At 38.3% G+C, this 21,065-nt stretch overlaps 2 protein-coding genes across 2 annotated transcripts in view; one reads left to right on the top strand and one right to left on the bottom strand.

Moving 5' to 3' along the window:
• LOC145674850 (U-scoloptoxin(11)-Sm7a-like) overlaps window positions 1-13,560 on the bottom strand; it is a 37,156-nt gene extending 23,596 nt beyond the window's left edge. The window contains exon 1 of the mRNA XM_081745079.1: window positions 13,372-13,560. Coding sequence (XP_081601205.1) covers window positions 13,372-13,482 — 111 coding nt within the window. The 5' untranslated portion in view covers window positions 13,483-13,560. The remainder of the gene's footprint in view (window positions 1-13,371) is intronic.
• The window catches only part of LOC145674972 (uncharacterized), a 109,359-nt gene that overhangs the window by 79,029 nt on the left and 9,265 nt on the right, over window positions 1-21,065 (top strand). The gene's annotated exons all lie outside the window — the stretch shown is intronic.

Below are 21,065 nucleotides of genomic sequence, written 5' to 3'. Positions count from 1 at the left end.
GTTTAAACTAGTGATGGGCACAAAAACTGGTTTTTCAACAAAGCCGGGTTTGGAGAAAACCGAAATGTCGGTTTTTCGGATTTCGATTTTTCTATAAACCGGTTTCCGGTTTTTATAAACCGGTTTTGTCCATCCCAAGTTTAAACTTCCCTTGGACAAGAAATATGGAAAATAAATATTTACTATATTAAGATATACGAGGTGACAACCAGATGTACATTCCTTTTCGTTCTAATTTCCAAGAACAAGGAAATACAAGGAACCAACTTTTGTCAATTTCTCAACAGACTCTGTCTCTTTGTATTGATACACAGTTGCCGTCGCTCCGTTCGTTTTGTGTAGCATGTGGCATAGTCATCTTTGGGGGGAAAGGGGAGTGTTTCAGATACTTGAAAATAGCACTTCTCAGGAATGATCTGCTGGCAAAATGGTGTCCACAAAGAGAATCCTTCAGGTTTGGCAACAACCAGAGTTCAGTCGGGTCTAAGTCTGCTGGTAGGGTGGATGTGGCGGAAGTTCAGCACCAGGGTCAACTAATAATGGTCACAATGTTAGCGCGATGTGGCGGTGAATCGCCCATATGAAGGATAAAATTCCTGTTTGTGGTCGTTTCTCCATCAGTTTTGGTAAAAGTTCTGTATCCAAAAATGTACGAAAATACACGCCCGGAATTGTACGTATGACCTTTCGGTACAAGGTGGGACAATATCACTCCCTGGGGATCCCAGAAGATAGCGTACATCACATTTACATCATTACTCAAAATTGTCGGCGGATGTAGATAATAAGAATTTTGCATCTTTTATAGCCAATACTTTGTTTTCTTAAATCTTAACCAATATTCATATGACTTTTTCTATTATTTATTTTTTATCATTTTCTTTTTTGACTCTTGTTCTCTTGTGCCCAAACTTCCTAAACAAATTTGGTTGTAATTGATACTTAAATATTTGTGAAAAAAGTGGTAGAACGCTTTTCTCTGATGCGTGGGGTCTCGGGTTCGATCTTCACTCAAGTAAGTTTGTAGTGGACAACATCGTGTCTGAGAGTTTTCTCGTTTCCTCTCACATTCTCATTTTACCATTTCTTCCATCATTCATTTGTCTTAATCACCCGTCTCCCTCAGCATAAGGGACATAATCATGGGACATTCAACTGAAAGATTTCATTTTATTTTTGAGTGGGTCTGCAGTGTCTCGTGGTAGAGCGCTGATTTCTGGTGCATCGGTCCGAAGTTCGGTCACAGGTTACGCCAAATGAACAAACACCGTGGATGATTTTTTCTCGGGGATCTCCCCGTTTCCTCTCACTTTCTTTATTCCACCATTTCATTCAGTATCATCATCTTCTTTAGTCTCGATGCGTAATTGTGGGACGTTAAACTAGGAATTTTATTTTCTCTAATTAATACAAAACGCGGACAATTTCATTGTGGGAGAAAATCCGCCCGGGCTCTTATTTTACTTAAAAAAAAAAAAAAAGACATGTTGAACCAAAAGAAGACAAATGGTAACCATGACTTCGTCAATATTCCAAAGAGTATTCAAGTTAGAACATTTCCCTCGCTTCAGTTCTTTTTGAAGATATTGCAGAAATCTCAGTAGTCTAGACAAAAGAAGAAACCTGATTGACTGACTGACCAACGCTCAGGTCAATCTCTTAACCTAAGAGCTTGAAGTTTTGACAGTACATAGGATTTGTGACGTATCGTACCAGTAAGGAAGAATTTTTGGAAACGACATGGAAAGAATGGGATGGGTGGGAATGCGATTTACAGTGATTATAATATGTCCTGTCTGGGAATTCCTTGAAGTTACAGACATTAAATATGACAGACTTTTCGTTTAAAATAACTAATCACCTTTGATACCTGATCTTTGAAACCTGTCGATAGATGGACGGACATACGCGTTGCGTGTTCATTTCTGAAAAGAAATGAGTGTGCTCCTTGATACAAATGGACGGGCTGAGAAATTATTCTGTATGATTGAGCAAACTAAACAGACTTTTTTTTAGTGGAAAATACTCCATTGGGTGTTGTGTTGGAAATTAGACCATCGTCAAATGCTTTACCAGCGCCGACGACTTATACTTGCAGGTGTGCCTCATCCATCATAGGAACACATGTGGAATAAAATGTGAATGACATCTCTCCAAAAGCGATCTGTAATTGCAATATTGAGACATACTCAAGAACATTAAATGAAGTATTATTATTATTACGTAAGTAATACCGGGAAACAATAGAAAACATTCGAAAATAGGCCATTTAATTCTTCCAAAGTAGTAGTTTTATTATTATTTTTTTTTAAATCGTATAATGCAGGAATTTGAGTATCCTACAATTTGAGGGTTATAAACTGCGCGTTCCTATATTTCATTCATAAGAAAAGACCTCGAAATTTTTACTAGTCAATTTGATAGCCTTAACTAGATACTATATGGCTTAATTTTTGAATTTCTACAGATTTTATTGTGTTTTAAGTTATCCACTAAAAGTCAAAAGTAGTCAGGAAGCATGGTTGCCCAGTGGTAGAATGTTCACTTGTAGTACCAACAGTTCCTGGTTCGATCTCAGATCATGAGAATTAATGATGGACAGCATTTTCTCTCTCACACACCAATTCTTTCGTCAGTCATTTTCTTTAATCATCACATGTAGCCCAAAGTGCATAAGTGTGCCACATGAAATTATTATTATTATTATTATTTCAGAGAAGTGGTAGGATGCATAGTGAAGACCTTAAGCGTGTATAGTAGCCTAACTAAGACGAGATGTTTAGCTTCCAATATCTCATCTTCCTAAATTTTATAGTATATTCTTTGCAGTCTCATGTAATAATTATTCCTGCAAGGCATGTCTCGAAGAATAGCGTGAAATTCCATAGTCCCTGTTCTTGAAATTTCTAGTTTATATTATTAACACATTTCTTGTTATCTCTCGCAGGTTTCTCTCTCTCTCCCTCCATCTCTCTTTTCTCTCTCTCTCCCTCCCTCTCTCTCTTTTTCTCTTTGTCTCTTTCTTTCTCTCTCCTTCCCTCCCTCTCTTTTTCTCTTTCTCCCTCTCTCTCTGTCTCTCTTTCTTTCTCTCTCCCTCCCTCTCTCTCTCTCTCTCTCTCTCTCTCTCTCTCTCTCTCTCTCTCTCTCACACACACACATCTGTTGACCGCGTAGCTTAGTTGTTTTTGACTAAGCGTTTCAGATGACAAATCCGCGAGAAGATGAGGGAGCACGATGGCTCAGTGGTAGAGCCGTTACCTCTGGTGCGTGCGGTCTCTGGTTCGATCCCCATCCAAGTAAGTTGGTGGTGGAAATCGTGTCCGTGGGTTTTCTCAGGGTACTCCCGTCTCATCCCACTTTCGTATTCCACCGATTCTTTCATCATTATTCACTTGCTTTAATCAGTCTCTGTTAGCCTAAAAAGGCATAATCATGGAACGTTAATCTGAAACATTTCCTTTTGTTTTCACGAGAAGACGAAAATGTAATAACACAATTTTTCAGCAGAATTCTCAGATAAAAAAAGGCGCTTTGACTTTGAGCTTGTCGAGATACAGGCAACACAAGTACATTACTGACAGGGCCAGATGTTGAATCCTGCGAACTACGCTTTCGCAGGAGGCGCCAAACTGGAAAAGAAATTTTGTGTTTTAAATATACATTTTTATTATTGAAAATGTTATGAGAAATTTTCCGAATAGCTTCAAATAAATATTGGATAGACTGAAGTACAGATAAAATACATCACAAGGACAATAAAGTTGAATCTTCCCATTGTTGGATATAACCTCCACCCCCAGCTTTACAATTGAAATGGACTCGTACATCAGTTGGTGTCAGTGTCGTACTCACGAGTGATGCTATTTTGAGAAAAAATTACCACGGCGCAGGGAGATTTTACGAGTATGAGATAAAATGTAAGGAAACTTAGCTTTTCAGTAGATGTTATATTAAACATTACGGAAGTATGACAAAAGACAGCAGGGTTCTTTCCACAATACCACCGTACAAAATACAAATGTAATAGATTCTTCATTCCTCTCCCAACAATTCTTCCGCGACCTTGCTAGAAAATATTGCTAAATATGTCTGAAAAGAACATGAATAAACACACGAAAGGAAGTCAACTGCACGTGTTGCTTATGGATTTGGTATCATCATCAGAGTAGAAAGAAATGTCTTCAAAGATGCTCTGCCTTGTCATAGACAGTGTCCCTGCATAGTTGTTCGGTTCAATGACCACAGTTAAGGGTTGGGAAAGGTCAACGTAAATGAAATGCACATTATCGAAGTTAAGCGACTAAGCTTTTGTTGTCCATTGGTCTAGAATTCGGGGGGGGGGGGGATTTTGTCAAATTGAAAGCAAGAGAAATTAATTAACGATCATATCACTAGAAAATACTACGTGAACAAGCTTTTAATGAAGCATAGGAAGATACATCTCTGTGAAAATCAAACCTGTGTTAATATTAGACTTATAGCTCATAAGTTTTATTCTGTTCCCACTTTTATGTTTTAATTTTACTTGTCAAAATACATCTTAGGTATGTATCTTTTTTGTGTCTTCTGCTTATTTAATAAAAATGCTATTAATTATTAAAAATTGGAAAGGAAGACTACAGATATTAAAGAAATTTGCAGTTGTAGCAATTATTTGAAAATTTTTTGTCATTGCAGCTTTCCACTCTTTTATTGTCGTTTAGGTGGGGGCGCCGAAATATCGTTTGCTTACACTTAATAAATGTCTAGAACCGGCCCTGATTATTGGTGAATGCTTCGAGTGTTTACTAGAAAAGGAGTTTCATAGTTTGTATTGCAAAATGTTTGAAGTTCAATGGAGCATCAAGTGAACCTCGTATTTGCAATAAAATATGTGTTTAGCAGTTAAAAGAATGGTCATGGTCAGCTGTGCAATACGCTAAATGATGCAAATTGCGGTTGTAGCCAATGAGACTTGGTATTATCAGGGAAACAAATACCATTTCATTGAGTGGATGTCACCCTACAAAATTGTGTTAGATGCGTATCCTTTGTTCTAAAATCCTTGGTCTCGTATACAACCTAGTTTGTCATTGATACCTCTTTCGGAATACACTATTACACAATAAACTTCCTAATCTGAAGGTACAATGCAAAGACATTTTATCATCTACAACAACTGAAATTGGTGTAATTAATCTCCTTAGCTCCTTCCTCTGCTGGCCAATGCTTTGGAATTCTTTTCCTCTAACAGTTGACAGGGCCATGTGTCTGCCAATCTATTTATATCAAACCTTGAAGAACTATGACACAAATTCAGTTGCCACGTTGGTCTTTATGTCAAGGATTCGCTGCCTACACCTGTCGCTTCTTTACGTTACTCTGTGCTGTGTGACATGATTCAGCTTTTGAGGTGCCGTTCCGCATATTAAATTGCAACACGTTTCTTTGCCGAAGTTGTTTTCTTCTGCTGAAGTTCGGTGTTTGATTAATGCAAGATGACAGTTCAGAGAAACAGGTCGTTTCTTACGCAAAATATAAGTATCAGTTCTAATTTATCATCTTAATTTAGAGCACTGTATGTTAAGAAATGTAAAATGTATCTTTCATCATAAATTTAAATTTGAACACAATGGTGAAAGCCACGGGGAAAACATAACATCAAGAAGCTTCAAAAGTGACTTTTCCTTTAGTTTACAGAACAACAGAAATATTCTGTAACTTGGAAACCTAGGGCTTCATTAAGAGTAGCTGAACATATAATCAGACACTATACGACGGACGATGGAACAGTTCCAGGCCGGTTTAATTTTAGCTTCGATATATTGTATTATGATTTACGGATTCTACTTTCTTTAGCAGATGGTTGTGAACTTCTAATTCAATTTCATAGTGAATAAAAGTAGCTGTGCGTAGTTCGATCTCTGGTGAGGTTCTTGTCTCGTACGCACAGCCAAAACATAGGTTAGTCATCGATGATTATTATTATTATTTGACTTTTCTCTGCCAGTGGGGGCGCGGTGGCTCAGTGGTAGAGCGTTCACCTCTGGTGTTTGGGGTCCCGGGCTCGACCCCAGCCTCCGCCAAGTGAACTTTGTGGTGGACAAACACCGTGCTCGTGGGTTTTCTCGGGGTTCTCCCGTTTCCTCCCACTCTCTTCATTCCACCATTTCACTCATCTTTCATCATCACCGTCTTCTTTAGCCTAACCGGCATAACCGTGGGACGTAAAACTTAAAGATTTCATTTTTTTTTCTCTGCCAGTGTTCAAAGTTTGACTGCATATGCACAGATGATTGTCGCATATCAATAACTGTCTTCTTGTAGGAATGTAACTTGATAATGATTTTGCAGAGTATTTTTAATACTGATACTATGTGTATAATCGGGAAATGTATATTTGTGGTAAATTTCATAGGAAAAGATTATAAATACGACAATTAGAATGAGTAAAACAAAATATTGATAAATGGAGAAGAAAGTTTTATTCTTATTTACTGCTCTTTTGACACGAAATTTGTCACATACATGTATTTGCCGATTATACACATACTAACGTTGTAAGAAGTACCGGGCGAATTCTTTATCAGATTATATTCATACAATTGAGTGTAGTACATTCATGAAGTTTGCTGTCAAATTAAGAAGTTAGCAAGGTACGACCTGTACGTGCTAAGAATTGTTTGCCCCCACCATTTGATTCGTAACCTCTGCTTTGCCAATCGGCAACGTGTGACGAGACTTTACGTCGAGAGTTCTAGAATTTGTACATATTATGGATCTTTAAAATTTGCTAGTTTCAAAATAATCGTAATTTTAGTGATAATCTGATTTGCAGTGGCAGGTAGCCCAGGTAGGCACGGGCCTTCCCAAAAATTTTAAAAAATATGTAAACATATTTTCCACTATTTATATTAATGGTAGATAATTATTTAACAAATAGCATCAACCACCAAGGGCGCCCATGTTGTGGTTTCCAAGAGGGGGCAAGTATAAGCAACGTTTGAAAAATAAGTTTTAAATTTTGCTGTAACTAGTGTAAAAATTCTATTGGATTTTCGATATTCTGAAGTACAATTTCCTCAAGGGTGGCGAGCGCCCCACCTTTCCCCCCCTGATGGGCGCCCTTGTCAACCACTACTGCAAAAGTAATTTCCTACTGGCATTAATCAATCAAATATGTATGTGTATCCATAAGCGAGGGAGTGGTCCTACCCAAAATTAAAATCAGAAAGCAGCTCCTGCTAATTTGGTTGTTGGTTTCCTAAATTTCTGTATAATGGGGAAGGGACGTTCAGATATACGTGTCTCGTTGTCAAATATCCAAGTAAAGATCCAATACAGTCAGATTTAGAGGGGGCCAAGCTAACTTCTGGGGCGAGTGCTCTCTGTCCCTCAGGATCGGTGTCCATGGTTTCCTCAACAGAAATACATGAAGAAACATAAAAAAAAAAAAATAGTTTCCACTGAGTATAATGTGACAACGTTACATAGCTGAAGAGTAGCACATTGCCATTAATTAATGGGTCAGAATTATGTATTTCCACCAGTGCTGTCATCAGTAACGTGCAGCCCACCCAAGCAAACCAAGCAGCTACTGGGCATTGCTTGATTAAAAGAAATTAAATAATATCGCCTTGAAAATGTCATTTCCTATATTCAAGCTTATAAAAACTACGATTATAATTCATGCTTAAATTTTTCATTTATTTAATAGTGGAATCCTGAAGTATTTCTAAATCTGTATCCTATCTCACGATCGGCTCGAGTGCACATCTCTCCGCGGCAACAGGCCATAGCCACAGATACAATACAAACCATAGATGACTTACAGTGGCTCACAAAATTGATCGTACACCCTACTAATTTCTAAATATTAACGCGTAAAGTCATTACTCGTTACAAAGTCTACATGTTTGCAGTTATTGAGGCGGAATTGATGTTAATGGGATCCATTTGTATAAGTATCGCACCTTCTTGTCCACCGTATCTACAATTGTTGGTGGATTCTCCAGGTACACTCATGTCCAAAATTATTGTCGCATGTCTATAAATATGTTGTCCTAGGAATATAATTTGATAACGAATTCGCCCGGTATTTCTTATATAATCGGCAAAGACATGTATGTGGCAAATTTCATGTCAAAAGGGCAGTAAATAAGAACGATAAAACGAAAATAAAATTGTCTTGTCCATATAGCTACATTTTGTTTTACTCGTTCTAATTTTCGTATTTATAATTCTTTTCCTATGAAATTTGCCACATATATATGTTTACCGATTATACATATAGTATCAGTATTAAAAGTAGCCTGCAAAATCATTATCAAATTATATTCTTACAGGGAGACAGTTATGCGACAGTCATTTTGGACATGAGTGTACAAAAGATCACAGAATTGATCGTACACTTTACATTTAGCTCGTGTTGAAGGAGGGGGTAGAAACAAAGCTGAAGGAGTACTAGTAGGTTATCCATGTCCTTCTACGTATTTGAGGTGAGTGAAATACGAACAAATTGCAGTACATTGGTACCAGAAAGTGAAACTACATACTCTGAACGTAAATTATTAAACTAGCTATGGAGGGCAAATCTTTAAGAACTATAGCAAAAGTAGCAGGCAGAACACATTCAACTATTCATGCAGTTGTCAACAGATTCAAGTGCGAGGGCAGGATAAGAAATAAAGTTGGTCGAGGAAGAAAACGTATATTGAGTGAAAGAGACGAACGAAGAATAATTTTAAAAATTAAAAAGGATTCTCGTCAGAGTGTACCCAAACTGACAGCAGAAGTGGCATCATCCATCGGGAACCCATTTCCACAGAAACAGTGTGAAGAATCCTCAAAAAAAGCAGGATTCAATGGCAGGGGTTGCTAGGAGAAAGCCCTATATTAACAAGACGAATCAACGCAAAAGGCTTCAATTTGCTCTGGAACACAAACAGTACTCCGAAGACTTTTGGAATAGCGTAATATTTAGTGATGAGAGTAAATTTAACCTGTATGGATCCGACAGGCACAAAATTATTTGGCGAAAACCTAATACAAGAATTTAAGAAGGAACACACTAACCAACAGTAAAACATGGAGGAGGATCAGTCATGATTTGGGGCTGCATGGGAGCGTCTGACGTAGGAAATCTACACTTTATTGAGGGAACAATGGATAAATTTGCATATCTCAACATATTAAAGACAACATATCTCAACATATTGAAGTCTAGTGCAGAAAAAATAGGACTTGGACAGTTCTACATATTTCAGCAGGACAACGACCCCAAGCATACCGCTTACATTGTGCGCTCATGGCTATTGTACAATACACCAAAGACTCTTGCAACCCCTCCTCAATCACCAGATCTCAATCCAATAGAAATTCTATGGTGGGAATTAGAGAGGAATGTGCAGCAGCGTCAACCGAATAACGTGACAGAACTGAAGACGTTCCTGAAAGAAGAATCGTTCAAGATTATCCCTAATGTTACAAAGAAGTTGATACAATCAATGCCAAACAGACTAGCCGAGATGATAAGAAACGGGTTCGCAACTCGCTACTGAACTTTCTAAATTTGTAAATGAAAGTGTTTTGTTTCTACGTTCAAAGTCTGATTTTGTGTAAAGGAATGAATAAAATATATTTTGTTTATAAGATCCCTTGACATAATATATTTCAATTTCTTGTAATATAAGATATGTAAAAAAGGTTATTTCTATCCATTTGTCCCTCAGCGTCAAGTGTAGATCAAGTTTGTGAGTCACTTTACATCGAGGCCGATATACATACAAGCAACAACTCATGGTCAGGTTTTTCTACGAAAGCAGCTTACAGTGTTGACTAATCGTTGCCATGACAACCCACTTCAACAGAGCTTTTAACCAATGAGAGACGCTTCGAGAACGGAGCGCGAACACGCCTAAAAGCATCCTTTCTTTCTGAGAATATGTCTGTAACCAAGCATCCTATTGTATGAATGGGCTACCCCTGGCTTGTAGTGTGTGCTTTGACCGTACTGTTTCTCTCTCTCTCGCTCTCTTTTGTATATGTGTGTAAGAGCATTAAGACATAATGTGATAATTAAAAAGAGACGGTGAAGGAAAAAATAAGAAAATACGAATCAACATCCCAAAATTTTAAAAATACGAAATCACCTTACATTTAGTAGTAGTATCAGCTCTAATATATCCTCTTAAGTTTAGAGCACAATATCTTAAGAAATATAAAATGTATCTAATAAGCAGATCAGGCGTAGGTTAACACCATCATTCCAGGAATAAAATACGATTAAAAATTGGCATTGCGAATTTATACTGGACCAAAGGGGCGCACTCACGTGGGAACTCCACTGAAACACAAAGGTGTCCAAACTCATGAGGTCGGCGCTCACAAGTTCGGAACTCTCGCTTACTCGACCTCAGCCTCACAAAGTGAGCGTGAGGTTGAGTGAGTGTGAGATCAGACCGGTGAGGTGAGCGTGAGGTCGAAATGAGTTTGTGAACGTGAGGTTGAGTGAGGTTAGGTCAAAGTGGTCACCTCTGCTGAAACCAGACTCCTTGCCTTCATTTAAAAAAAAAAAAAAAAAAAAAAAACTTCCTAAGTCGACATACATTTACAGATTTTATTTATACATTTATAAATAAAACTGGATTTGTTTAGCAGAAAAGTGGTGGATATTATAAACTTGATCTTATATTTCATGTGTATTTACGTTTTTTTTTTCTAAAATATAGTTGGCAGCACTTGACAGTTATCGTCTTTGCGGATTCAAAATAATAAAGGGAGGGTCATGGTGGCTCAGTGGTAGAGCGTTTACCTCTTGTGCATAGAGTCCCTGATTTGATTCCCGACCAAGTAAGTTTCTGATAGACAACATCGTATCCGTGGATTTTCTCGGGGTACTCTCGTTTCCTCCCACTTTCATTCCACCAATTATTCCATCATTTACTTACTTTAATCATCGTCTCTCTTATCCTAAAGGGCATTAATCGTGGGACGTTATTTCAATTTATTTCATTTTCAAAATATTAAATTTACAGGTGCACTGCTACATAGACGTAACATTTTGTAGTATTAGAACTCCCAAATTTTGGGACCCTCGAATTTTTTTTTCTTATCTGCTGTACGATAAAGGATAAAGTTATCTAAAAGAGAGTCGGTGTCATTTAGTCGATCAGTTTGAGTCAAGTACTTCAAATAATTGTGAAGTGTCGTATCACACTTTCCACCTCTTCCTCCCTTCTGGTCCCAGGTTCGATTCCCGGTGGGAACACTCGGTCGAAAGAGTAAACGCTTTCTCAGGCCAGCCATCTTGACTGAACTCTTCCTCATTTACACCAGGTAAATGCTGGGATGGTATCTAACATAATGGTCCCTCCCCAATTCCCCGGGTAGTGTGATCGCAGAGGACGTCAACCCTCGTACCTGATGAGCTAACATAGCTATCGAAAGCCAGAAATGTAATGTCTAATCTTATTCTTCCACTCTTCTGTTAATGGGGCTGTAGGGGGCGCAGTGGCTCAGTGGTAGAGCGTTCACCTCCGGCGCCTGGGGTCCCTGGTTCGATCCCAGCTCGCGCCGTGTGGACTTTATGGTGGACAAACGTGCTCGTGGGTTTTTCCGGGGTTCTCCCGTTTCCTCCCTCTTTCTTCTACCATTTCACTTATTTCTCATAATCACCGTCTCCTTTAGCCTAACCGACATAACCGTGGGACGGGGGCTGAACTTCAACTTAAGCAGCATAATTATTCTAGTGACGCCGAAAACTATAGGCTGCACACTAACATCGGTCGTTTTTAATTATTTTTACATATTACCCCTTCCAACTCCCATCCTTCTGTCTTATCGGTTGTTTTCGATCATTTTTGTCACCATCCCACGTCTTCCTAGGTATGCGAAGGGGTTTTACCCACCCCCAGTCCATATTTTAAGTAATATGCGTGTCAAGTTGGGTTAAAATTACTGCAGGCGTTCGAGGGTGTACTGGAACATATATACATTTATTTGTATATATGTATATACCTAGTGTAAATGAAAGTTAGTATGTTCGTAACTCATTAACCACCCGAATGATTTCGATCAAATTTTCAACATAGATGAGGTTCGGGACTGGGATGTTTTCTGTCACTTCACTTTGACGGTACAACTAAGGGGTGGAGAGGGGAGGGTAAGATATTTAAAAATGATCGAAAATGACCGATATTAATGTCGAATCCATAGTTTTCGGGGTCGCTGAGATTAACAGTGACTCTTCCGATGACGTTTAAATCGAAATTCAGCTCTTTGTGTCCAAAATGAAACGTATTCTCCGCGTGCGAAGAGCAGGTATTCTGCTAGTATACATATTGCAAACTATGCATGCAATAGCGAATTACTTCTGCAGTATATCATGAACGATATGGTTCGTTGAGGTCCAAACGTAGAGAAAACCGATCATGTCACTTATATTACACCCGCTGTGCTATGCAAATGAGGGAGTAGGATTTGGGTCCCACCAGTTCAGCTATGTAGTTTCATAACACAGTTACATGCACAATAAGGCAGTGGTTGAAAACACAGGGGAAAAATGTTTCATGCTCCAGTGCTGTCGCATACATAATTACACAATTGCTTGCTTTGCTCAATTGGTTGGTTGAAGTTCAGCACTGAGGCCATATGAGACGTGAATCTGCAGTTTCAGTTGAAATACGTTCAGATTTCAGGAATCGAACCCTGGACCGCGTGCATCAAAACCGCGATACTAGCGGAAGATAAACATTTAGTTAACACTCGTGCTCCAAGTTCGAATCCAGAATAACAACGATGGAAGCTGATGCTCCGACCCTCATTAGTGAACTAAAATACCGTGCAAAGATAATTGACAGGCTACATTTCTTATGGAGTCGTAACATCATAATTTTTTCTCGTACAGAATGTTATTGATGAAATTAGTGTTGACAGCTCGTTGAGAAAAGCAAAATCCTATAGCATTCCTAGAAAAGTTAATGATTACTTCTATATTATTATTTTCGGAACCTAGTACTGTTAGTCGAAATCAGAGAAATAATTAGAAAATTGAGGAAACTGACCACGTTATTTATAAGCCACTTCAAGAGTATTCGACAAACAGGAAACTGATATTCGACTTCTTATTCGAGGATTTTGTGTATGTTTTAGTGTATAATTAAAATGATATTTACTGTACTCTGGGATCGAACCCGGAATCACATATATAGAATGAAGTTGTAGGCATTCAGCTCCTGCCTAGCATTTGTTGGTTTCGCCTATTGGTGGGAAGAGCAATACCAATTACTGTTTATTAACAACTGTAGCAAAAAGAGCCTTCAATACAGCTTTGTCTGTATTGAAGATACACTGGAGCTTCTTAAGATGTGTATGTAAGAGCGTGTTACTTACCTCTCCGGGATATATGAACACGGCCTCGGGCAGCTGCGAAGAGAATCCCGAGAAGTAGGAAGTAGCTGAACGTAAGATGCTGAGGAAGAGAAGCACGCTGACTGTCGACATTGCGCTTACGACACTGAGCAGGCCGAGGCGATCTTTTCCTTCATGGCTTGCTCTCGTGGAAGGAAGACGAAGGCTGGCACAGAGACGTTTTTAGGGTGAAGGACGTTGATACTTCATTCGCTCTGGCTGCCACAATTCAATCGGATGTTATCTTCACTTGTAAGATGTCATCTCGAGAAGCCTTATTTGTGTTTACTTAGTTCGTTACTTAACCCTTTATTTACGGCATTATGAAACAGTGAACTTGTAAGACATGAACTTGTAAGTTGTTTTCGCTTGAATTGGGCTACAATAAAATATTTTTTCGCCGCAATTGAAAAAAAAAAGTAATTTCTGCATTTTGTGGGATCCCTTTGACTCAAAAGTACCGTCAGATCAGTAATATCAATTTTCCAAAATGCAAAGCATATGAGGAAATGGTTATAATTTATTATTATTATTGTATTTGTTCAATAAATTATGACGTAAATGAGCTTTTGACATTTATTAGCACTCAGAAATAAATTTGGGCATCAACACAATTGAATGATTGAATGCCAAAGTAGCCGACCATATTTCCGTTTGTACTTAGGCTATACTTATACTCAACCGTTCAATATAGAAACATTAAAGCATGCTAATATTTATACAAGTTTTATGAAACTCTCTATACTGAACGATAATCTGTATCGTACTCTTGTATTTCGTTCAAGACATTCTATTGAGATGCCATCAACAGCAACAGGTTGTGTCGTCGTCTCCTAGGTGCGGGGCTAAGTTGGTGTTCGGGGAAATGAGAGTGCTGACATAACTGCCAAGAACGCCGCCTTGGCAGATGCTGCGTTGGAGCATAGTCTTCCATGCTCTGATCTTTGTCGTCATTTTTTCAGCTTGATGCACTCTCATTGGCAAGCGGATTGGGACCAGGCACCTGCCAATAAACTTCACGCAGTTAAGGCGCTCCTTGGTGATTGACAGACACCTTCGCGCTCTCGTCGTCGAGATGAAGAGCTCCTAGCGCGTCTGCGTGTCGGACACTTTCATCTGATGCATAGTCATTTACGCCGTCCGTGTTGTGAAAGTTGTATTATCCGACTGAGTATTCGGCACATTCTTGTCGAATGTTCTGAATACTCAGACCTCAAAGAACGTCACGGACTGTCTTCTAGATTGGACTGTGTGCTTTCGGATGACATTGTGTTAACCGTGTTCCTGCAACACTTTTAGCTTTTCCTTTTCTCCTTTACCTTTTTTTATATTTATTGTTATATATTTTATTTCGCATATTTATTAATTTAACTCGTTTTTCTTCTTAGCAGTTTTTTTTTTTTTTTTTTTAATCTTTGACTTTGCTGAGTTCACTGTTTCTGTCTGGCAGTCCGTGCCTGAGCACTCGCCTCTATCGTGACGGGGATAAATAGTCCCGGTGCTGACGTCCTGATTCAATCAGTCAATTATTCAAAGAAGTTTCAAACACAATTCATATTGCATGGAGAAGGATACACGAAATTCTTCCTAAAAATAAAATAATAGTAATAATAATAATAATAATAATAATAAAGTAAAAACAAACATAAATTATACCTTTTCAACCCGGATGGTATTTCTAAGTACAAAAAAAAAATGGTTCTCTCACACACAACAAAGGATTCCGAAACTTAGCAATTAATACATGACTACCAAACGTGTTGATTAAAAAAAAAAAAAAAAAAAAACTACCTTTATTAGATTAAGTTAGCGGGTCTCCCAAACACTGGTTAGTGAAAATAGCAACGCAGCCCTTTTGACTATCTGAAACAAAATGGCTTGAGCGGGAACTATTTTTCTTCTACATCGTGCTGCCAGCCATTAGTTGATTTGCAAAGAAGAGAACATTGTTATTGAGAAGTACCGTTCGAACACAACGTACGAGTCCTTTCCCATAACGGTTTCTTTCCGGTGGTACTTTAAAGTATCGTTAGTAAATAAAGGGTTAATTAGATGGTTTAAATTATTTTGGGGATTTTATGCTACGCTCTCCATAAACATTTTTCTTTCTTTTTTTTTTTTCGTGATACTGTGGCTCAGTGGTATAGCGTTCAACTAGAGATGCAAGTGCTTCTTTAAACATTTAAGTTTTAATAAAAATGTTCCACTTCTTTTTTCCATTGTAACATACACAAGTTTTAATTGATTGTATTTTAAAGGCAAAAGAAAACGTGAACATTAAAGAATCAAAGAAAATCCGACATTTGACGGAAAAGAAAAAAACAAATCGGTGAATGCAGTGGGTTTTTATTAAGTATTCCACCTTTCGGCAGGTCTTGGGACTAATTACTTTATTATTATTATTATTATTATTTTAGATTTAGACCTGGAAATGTTTCTTCCACGTGTCTCGATCTTCAGCTTCCTCTTTTAACTCTCAATATTTTCTTCTATTTATCGAATCATCGATCAGTGTGTTCTTCTTCTTCCTATTCCTCGCTTTCCTTCCATTTTTCCTTCTATGGCGGTATAAGGCTATTTTTTCGCAAGATGTGTCCAATCCAATTGGCCTTCCTACGAAGGTTCCTAACTAAAAGCGCCCTCTTCTCTCCTGCCCGTTTCAAAACATCCTCATTTGTTACTCTCTCTGTTCATTTTATCTTCCCCATTTACCTCCAACAATAAATTTCGAAACTCTCTGAATATTTCTTCTCTAACTTCCGTAATGTCCAAGTCTCTGAACCATATAATCCAATGGTCCATATATAGTACTTGACTAACTTCTTCCTGAGTCTAATATTGAGTCTGCTAGTGAAGAGTGATCTTTTCTTGTTGAATGCTTCTTTGGCTATGGTAATTCTCAACCTGATCTCTCTGGTGCAGTACGCGTCTTTCGTCAAAATATTTCCCAGATACTTGAAATTGTCAACCTCTTCAAGTTCTCTTTGTTCTACTCTGACCCGTAATGGCGCATGACTTTCGACTTGTCGATGGTGGGTTCTATAGTTCCATCGAATTGTTCGTAGTTATTAATATTGTGACAAAATCTTTTAGGATATTTATGTTTATTGTTCCTCCAGTTATACTGAATAGCAGCCAAGAACATTCAACCCAATTGTCCCTGTTTGGAAAACAGAATTTATGTATAACAGATACCTTGACCGAACCAAATATGCATTTATTTCCAACCTAAGAATTACAGAGTATAATACTTAATCAGCGTACACGCGCCAATAACTATAATTATATAAATCACGCACCGATCACTACAACAATGCAAACCAGTGTTATTTATCCGTATTACAATTTAATGTTTGATTACATACAATAATATCTGTAACCAACCACAAACGATAGCACCAATATTTAAGCCCTTCTAGCCAACACACTCTCTTCTTTATATCTTGAATATTCAGCACCCTTCGAACATAAATTAAGAACAGAATACTCTAGAATTCTATCAGCATTAGTTCTTAAAGCTTTTCTTCCATTAACGTTAGACAGCTTCTTCCACCATCTTGCAAAATCTCAGATTCTAGCAATTGGTACAAGAGTTGTTTCATTCTCTAGCTGCTCTTGCAGTAGTAAATCCTCTCCTGTATTTCCGCAAGTACACTTTGCCAGGTCGTTCCGATATTGCATTACGTCTATCACTGCGAAACCATATATATATATATATATATATATATATATATATATATATATATATATATATATATATATATATATATATATATATATATAATATGTTTCCCTAACGGAAAACGAAATATAAGCAAAATGTTACACCAAAAGAAAAAAAAGTTTTATATCTGTTTGTTACTTGATAGTAGTCTCTTATTTCCTGATAGTCTAAATTTAGACAACCAAAACGACACCTGTGATATGTTAGCTTACATAATTTGCTAGCAATCAAAACATCGGCAGTTTGAAAAACAGTCAAGATAGTCAGTCCCAGACCGAACATAAATTCAAAAGTTCTGAATGTTTTAAAGTTTTTTTTTTTAATTGTAGAAACTAGTATAGGAAAAGATCACTGCCCCTCCCCCCCCAAAAAAAAAGGCGAAAGTTTCCTTTTTTCTCAAAAGAGCCTTATTTTTTCTAATCTATAAGGTGGTCCGGAAATGGTCGTACCCCTAATTGGTGTTTTCTTGCGGTTTTAGGTTTTACCCATATTTGTTTGGTAACATTGCTTGGCATTGTCTGGCAACATTGCTATCCATGTTCATTTGTTTTCTGAATTCGATTTACGTACGCAATTAGCTGAATCAGACGTTTCCTGGCCGCTGGATTGGAAGAGGTTGTGCATATTCACCAGCTTCCTTTGTCTGTCCTCCAAAATGTCCCGATCTGACAACACCAGACAATGCTCTCTGGGGTTTCATTTAAAAAAAAAAAAAGTAAGGAACACACGATATCACACAACGCAGGGATTATGAGCATCTGTGGAACACCCATTCACCCTCGTGACTTCGAAGTATCTCCTCCGAACATCTGCGAGAACTTGGCGCAGAATTCAGCTGTGTTACGACATGGATGGTGATCATACCGATGTTTATGACTCTTTAAAACTCTTAAGACTTCAAGATAACTGTGTACAGACATTCTACCATAACTAACATTATAGTGTTGGAACTAAAGGGGGAGAACGCCCACTCCCAGACCACCCTGTACATTCAACTCAAGTGCGAAGTAGCCGAGGTTCGCTGTTAGACATGAAAGTAAATAGTTTCATCCCACTTATTAATTCTTCCAGTCCTTCCATCATCACTTACTGGCATTAATTTCCATCTGCTTGAACTTACTGGGCGTTCTGAGGGACGTTAAATACTTACTTCCAATACATTCCACGGAATAAAGACCTTTTCAAACATGTGTTCCATCTAGTGCTTAATTTTCTGGAGGAATAGGTGCCGGTACTCACTCTCTGTCTTCTAGTGGTCGTAATACTTTTTTCAAATCATATAATATACTTTTTTCCACTCTTCAAGTCGAGTTAAGTTGAAAACTTCGTGGTATGTATACATTTTTTTTAAAGGCTGCAGAATTGATTTGGAGATACCTTTATAAAAAAAAAAAAACCGCCGCCAGAAGTGTATCACCAGAAAAGTGAAAGACTAGTTCTGATTATGACTTTTAACAATAAATCAGAATTTAGTGCTAAGATCTCCGACAACAAATTACCTAGTTATATCATAAACCTGTCACAAGTTTTAATATGAATAACACAGAGAGTATTAACACCACGGCAATTTATTTTGGTCATATTTTACATTGGGTGTTCTACACCAGACGCACGAATCATTTTTCGAAATGTCCCCCCTTGGCCATGATACAGGCACGAAGTCTGTCTGGTCAATGGCATTACGCACCACGTCCATGGGAAAATTGTTCACTGCTCGGGTCAAGGATTGTTTTAGATTGTCGACAGATGGATGCCGTTTATGACAGACCTTTGCCTGAAGGACTGTTCAAAGTTTCTAGTCCAGCAGATTAAGGTCCGGGCTGCTAGAAGGCCAATCAGCAGGAGAAATGAAGTCGGGAACGTTTCGTGCCAGCCAGTCCTGAGTTGTTTTCGCTTTGTGGCCTGGAGCGGAATCCTGCTGGAAGGTCCACCTTTCTCCAGGGAACATGGTACCAGACAGTGGTTTCACTATAGGTGTTAGCACTGTGTCCTGGTACACCCTGGCAGATGTTTTAACACCTTGTTCGCAGAAATGCAGCTGAGTTGTGCCTGAGTAGCTCACTCCCCATCAAACCATCACTGAGGCGAGATGATGTGTCCTCTGAACGCTTGGAGCTGCCTCAGTAGCTGCAGTAGATGACGTGGCATACACACGGTCATTTTGGGCGTTGTAGGCCTGCTCAATTGTAACACCTTTTCGTCAGTGAACAGAATCTTTCTGTGCAGATTGTTGGAGTAACGCCGCAACAGTCTGTTTGATTTAAGGACCCTCTGCAACATTAATGTTGGTGTCAGAAGGTGACCAGTGCGCCTCTTATACGCCCGTAGATGTAGGTCACACGTGAGCATACGAGACATGAAATTTCTGCTGATGTTCATCTCAGCAGCCATCACACTTTGTGTTCGAACAGGATTTCTTCGAATTCTTGTTGCGACTGCTTTCTGGACCTGCGGGGTTCGTACCGTTCGTGGTCTGCCACTCCTTGCGCGGTCAGCTGCCGTTCCAGTCTCGGTGTATCGCTGTATGGCGCGATACATGAATCTTTTGCTGATTTGTAGGGTTTTCAGGAGGTTGAAAATCTCACCTGCTGTTTTCCCAACCTTGTATAGTGCAATTACTGCTACACGATTTTCGTAATCGCCCCACTCCATCAGAACTCAGTACAATATCAACGTATATCATGAACAGTCAAACACACACTACATGCATCTTCCGCTTTATACACAGATGGCAGCACTGTGCCACTCCGGATGCCTACAGCGCCACTCCAAACTTTGTGACAATGTTTATGATATAACTAGGTAAACAAAAAAAAAATAATGCACGAGTTGAAATAATGCTTCATGTTGGGAAGATATTTTGGGCAAAAGCTTCAGAGTTGTGAAACAAATGGGTGTACTACAGAAAATGAAACTATAAACCGTAGAATCAGTTGTGAACATAATATTTTACGAGGTAATGATATTTGAGTTCGTAAATCTTACTATGTCAAAACTTAAAAATACTTGCAATTGTAATAAACACCTTGTTTAACGTTTTAGTTTCGTAACAGGACCTTCCTCAGAGTATTCTTACTTGTGGGGTGGTCTGTCTTTCTCACTTCCATTTCTTACAACTGTTATCGTTTACAGGTGCTTTGCCCCTCCACAGGTGTGCAAAAGAAAAGATCTCCGAATTGTACATAAGGGAATGTATCTTCTTTAAGTTTCGGGATGATTCTGTTAAGGGAGGTCGGTTCGGATGGCTCTGAGAAAGGTTCTGTTAAAGGACTACACATAACGCTTTAGAAAAAAAAACTATAACATTGCATGTTTTTCTGTTCCTTGACTTAGTTAAATTAAAAAAGGGGGTGATAAAAGGAAATTTAATGGTTTCAAGATGCAAAATTTACTTAGTGTTGGAGATCCGATTTCGTTTTGGGGATAGAGAGTACCGGTATCCGACTGGTGCTTTGGCTCTTATTCTTCAAACCCCAATGAATCAGCAATCTGCAGTCAATTTGCAGCAGAAATTCAGCGAGTATGGACATTTCCGTTGAGCTCATTCTGCTCTATACACGATTCTTATTTTATATATTTCTTTCAAATCCGTTTCAATACCAGGATGTCCAAAACAACGAGGGAGTAACACAAATATATGGCCGGTGGTGAGAACTCGAACTCCGATTTACTGCTTAGTGACTGTAGATTGCATTTCAGAAGAAACAATTGATTATCGATCATGCTTAATCCTTTAATTGGCAAACATCGATAGCATTACCATTAAAATATTTAGTTTGCTTTTATGGTTGAACCATGTCTTCCTGATTATAATTTCGTAATTTTTAAAGTACTTTTGTACTTCGGTACAGGATGTTTATTTCAAAGCAACACTGCCATGAAATAGGTCTTAATGTGTAGCTACTGAGCAGCATTGTCCTATTTATATATAAACTTTCACGGAACGTAGGAG

Source organism: Thermobia domestica, chromosome 18, assembly GCF_964235325.1.
Source record: "Thermobia domestica chromosome 18, izTheDome1.hap1.1, whole genome shotgun sequence".
NCBI classification, from domain to species: domain Eukaryota; kingdom Metazoa; phylum Arthropoda; class Insecta; order Zygentoma; family Lepismatidae; genus Thermobia; species Thermobia domestica.
Note: the sequence above shows the minus strand (reverse complement) of the source record. Positions and strands in the feature narration are given on the sequence as shown.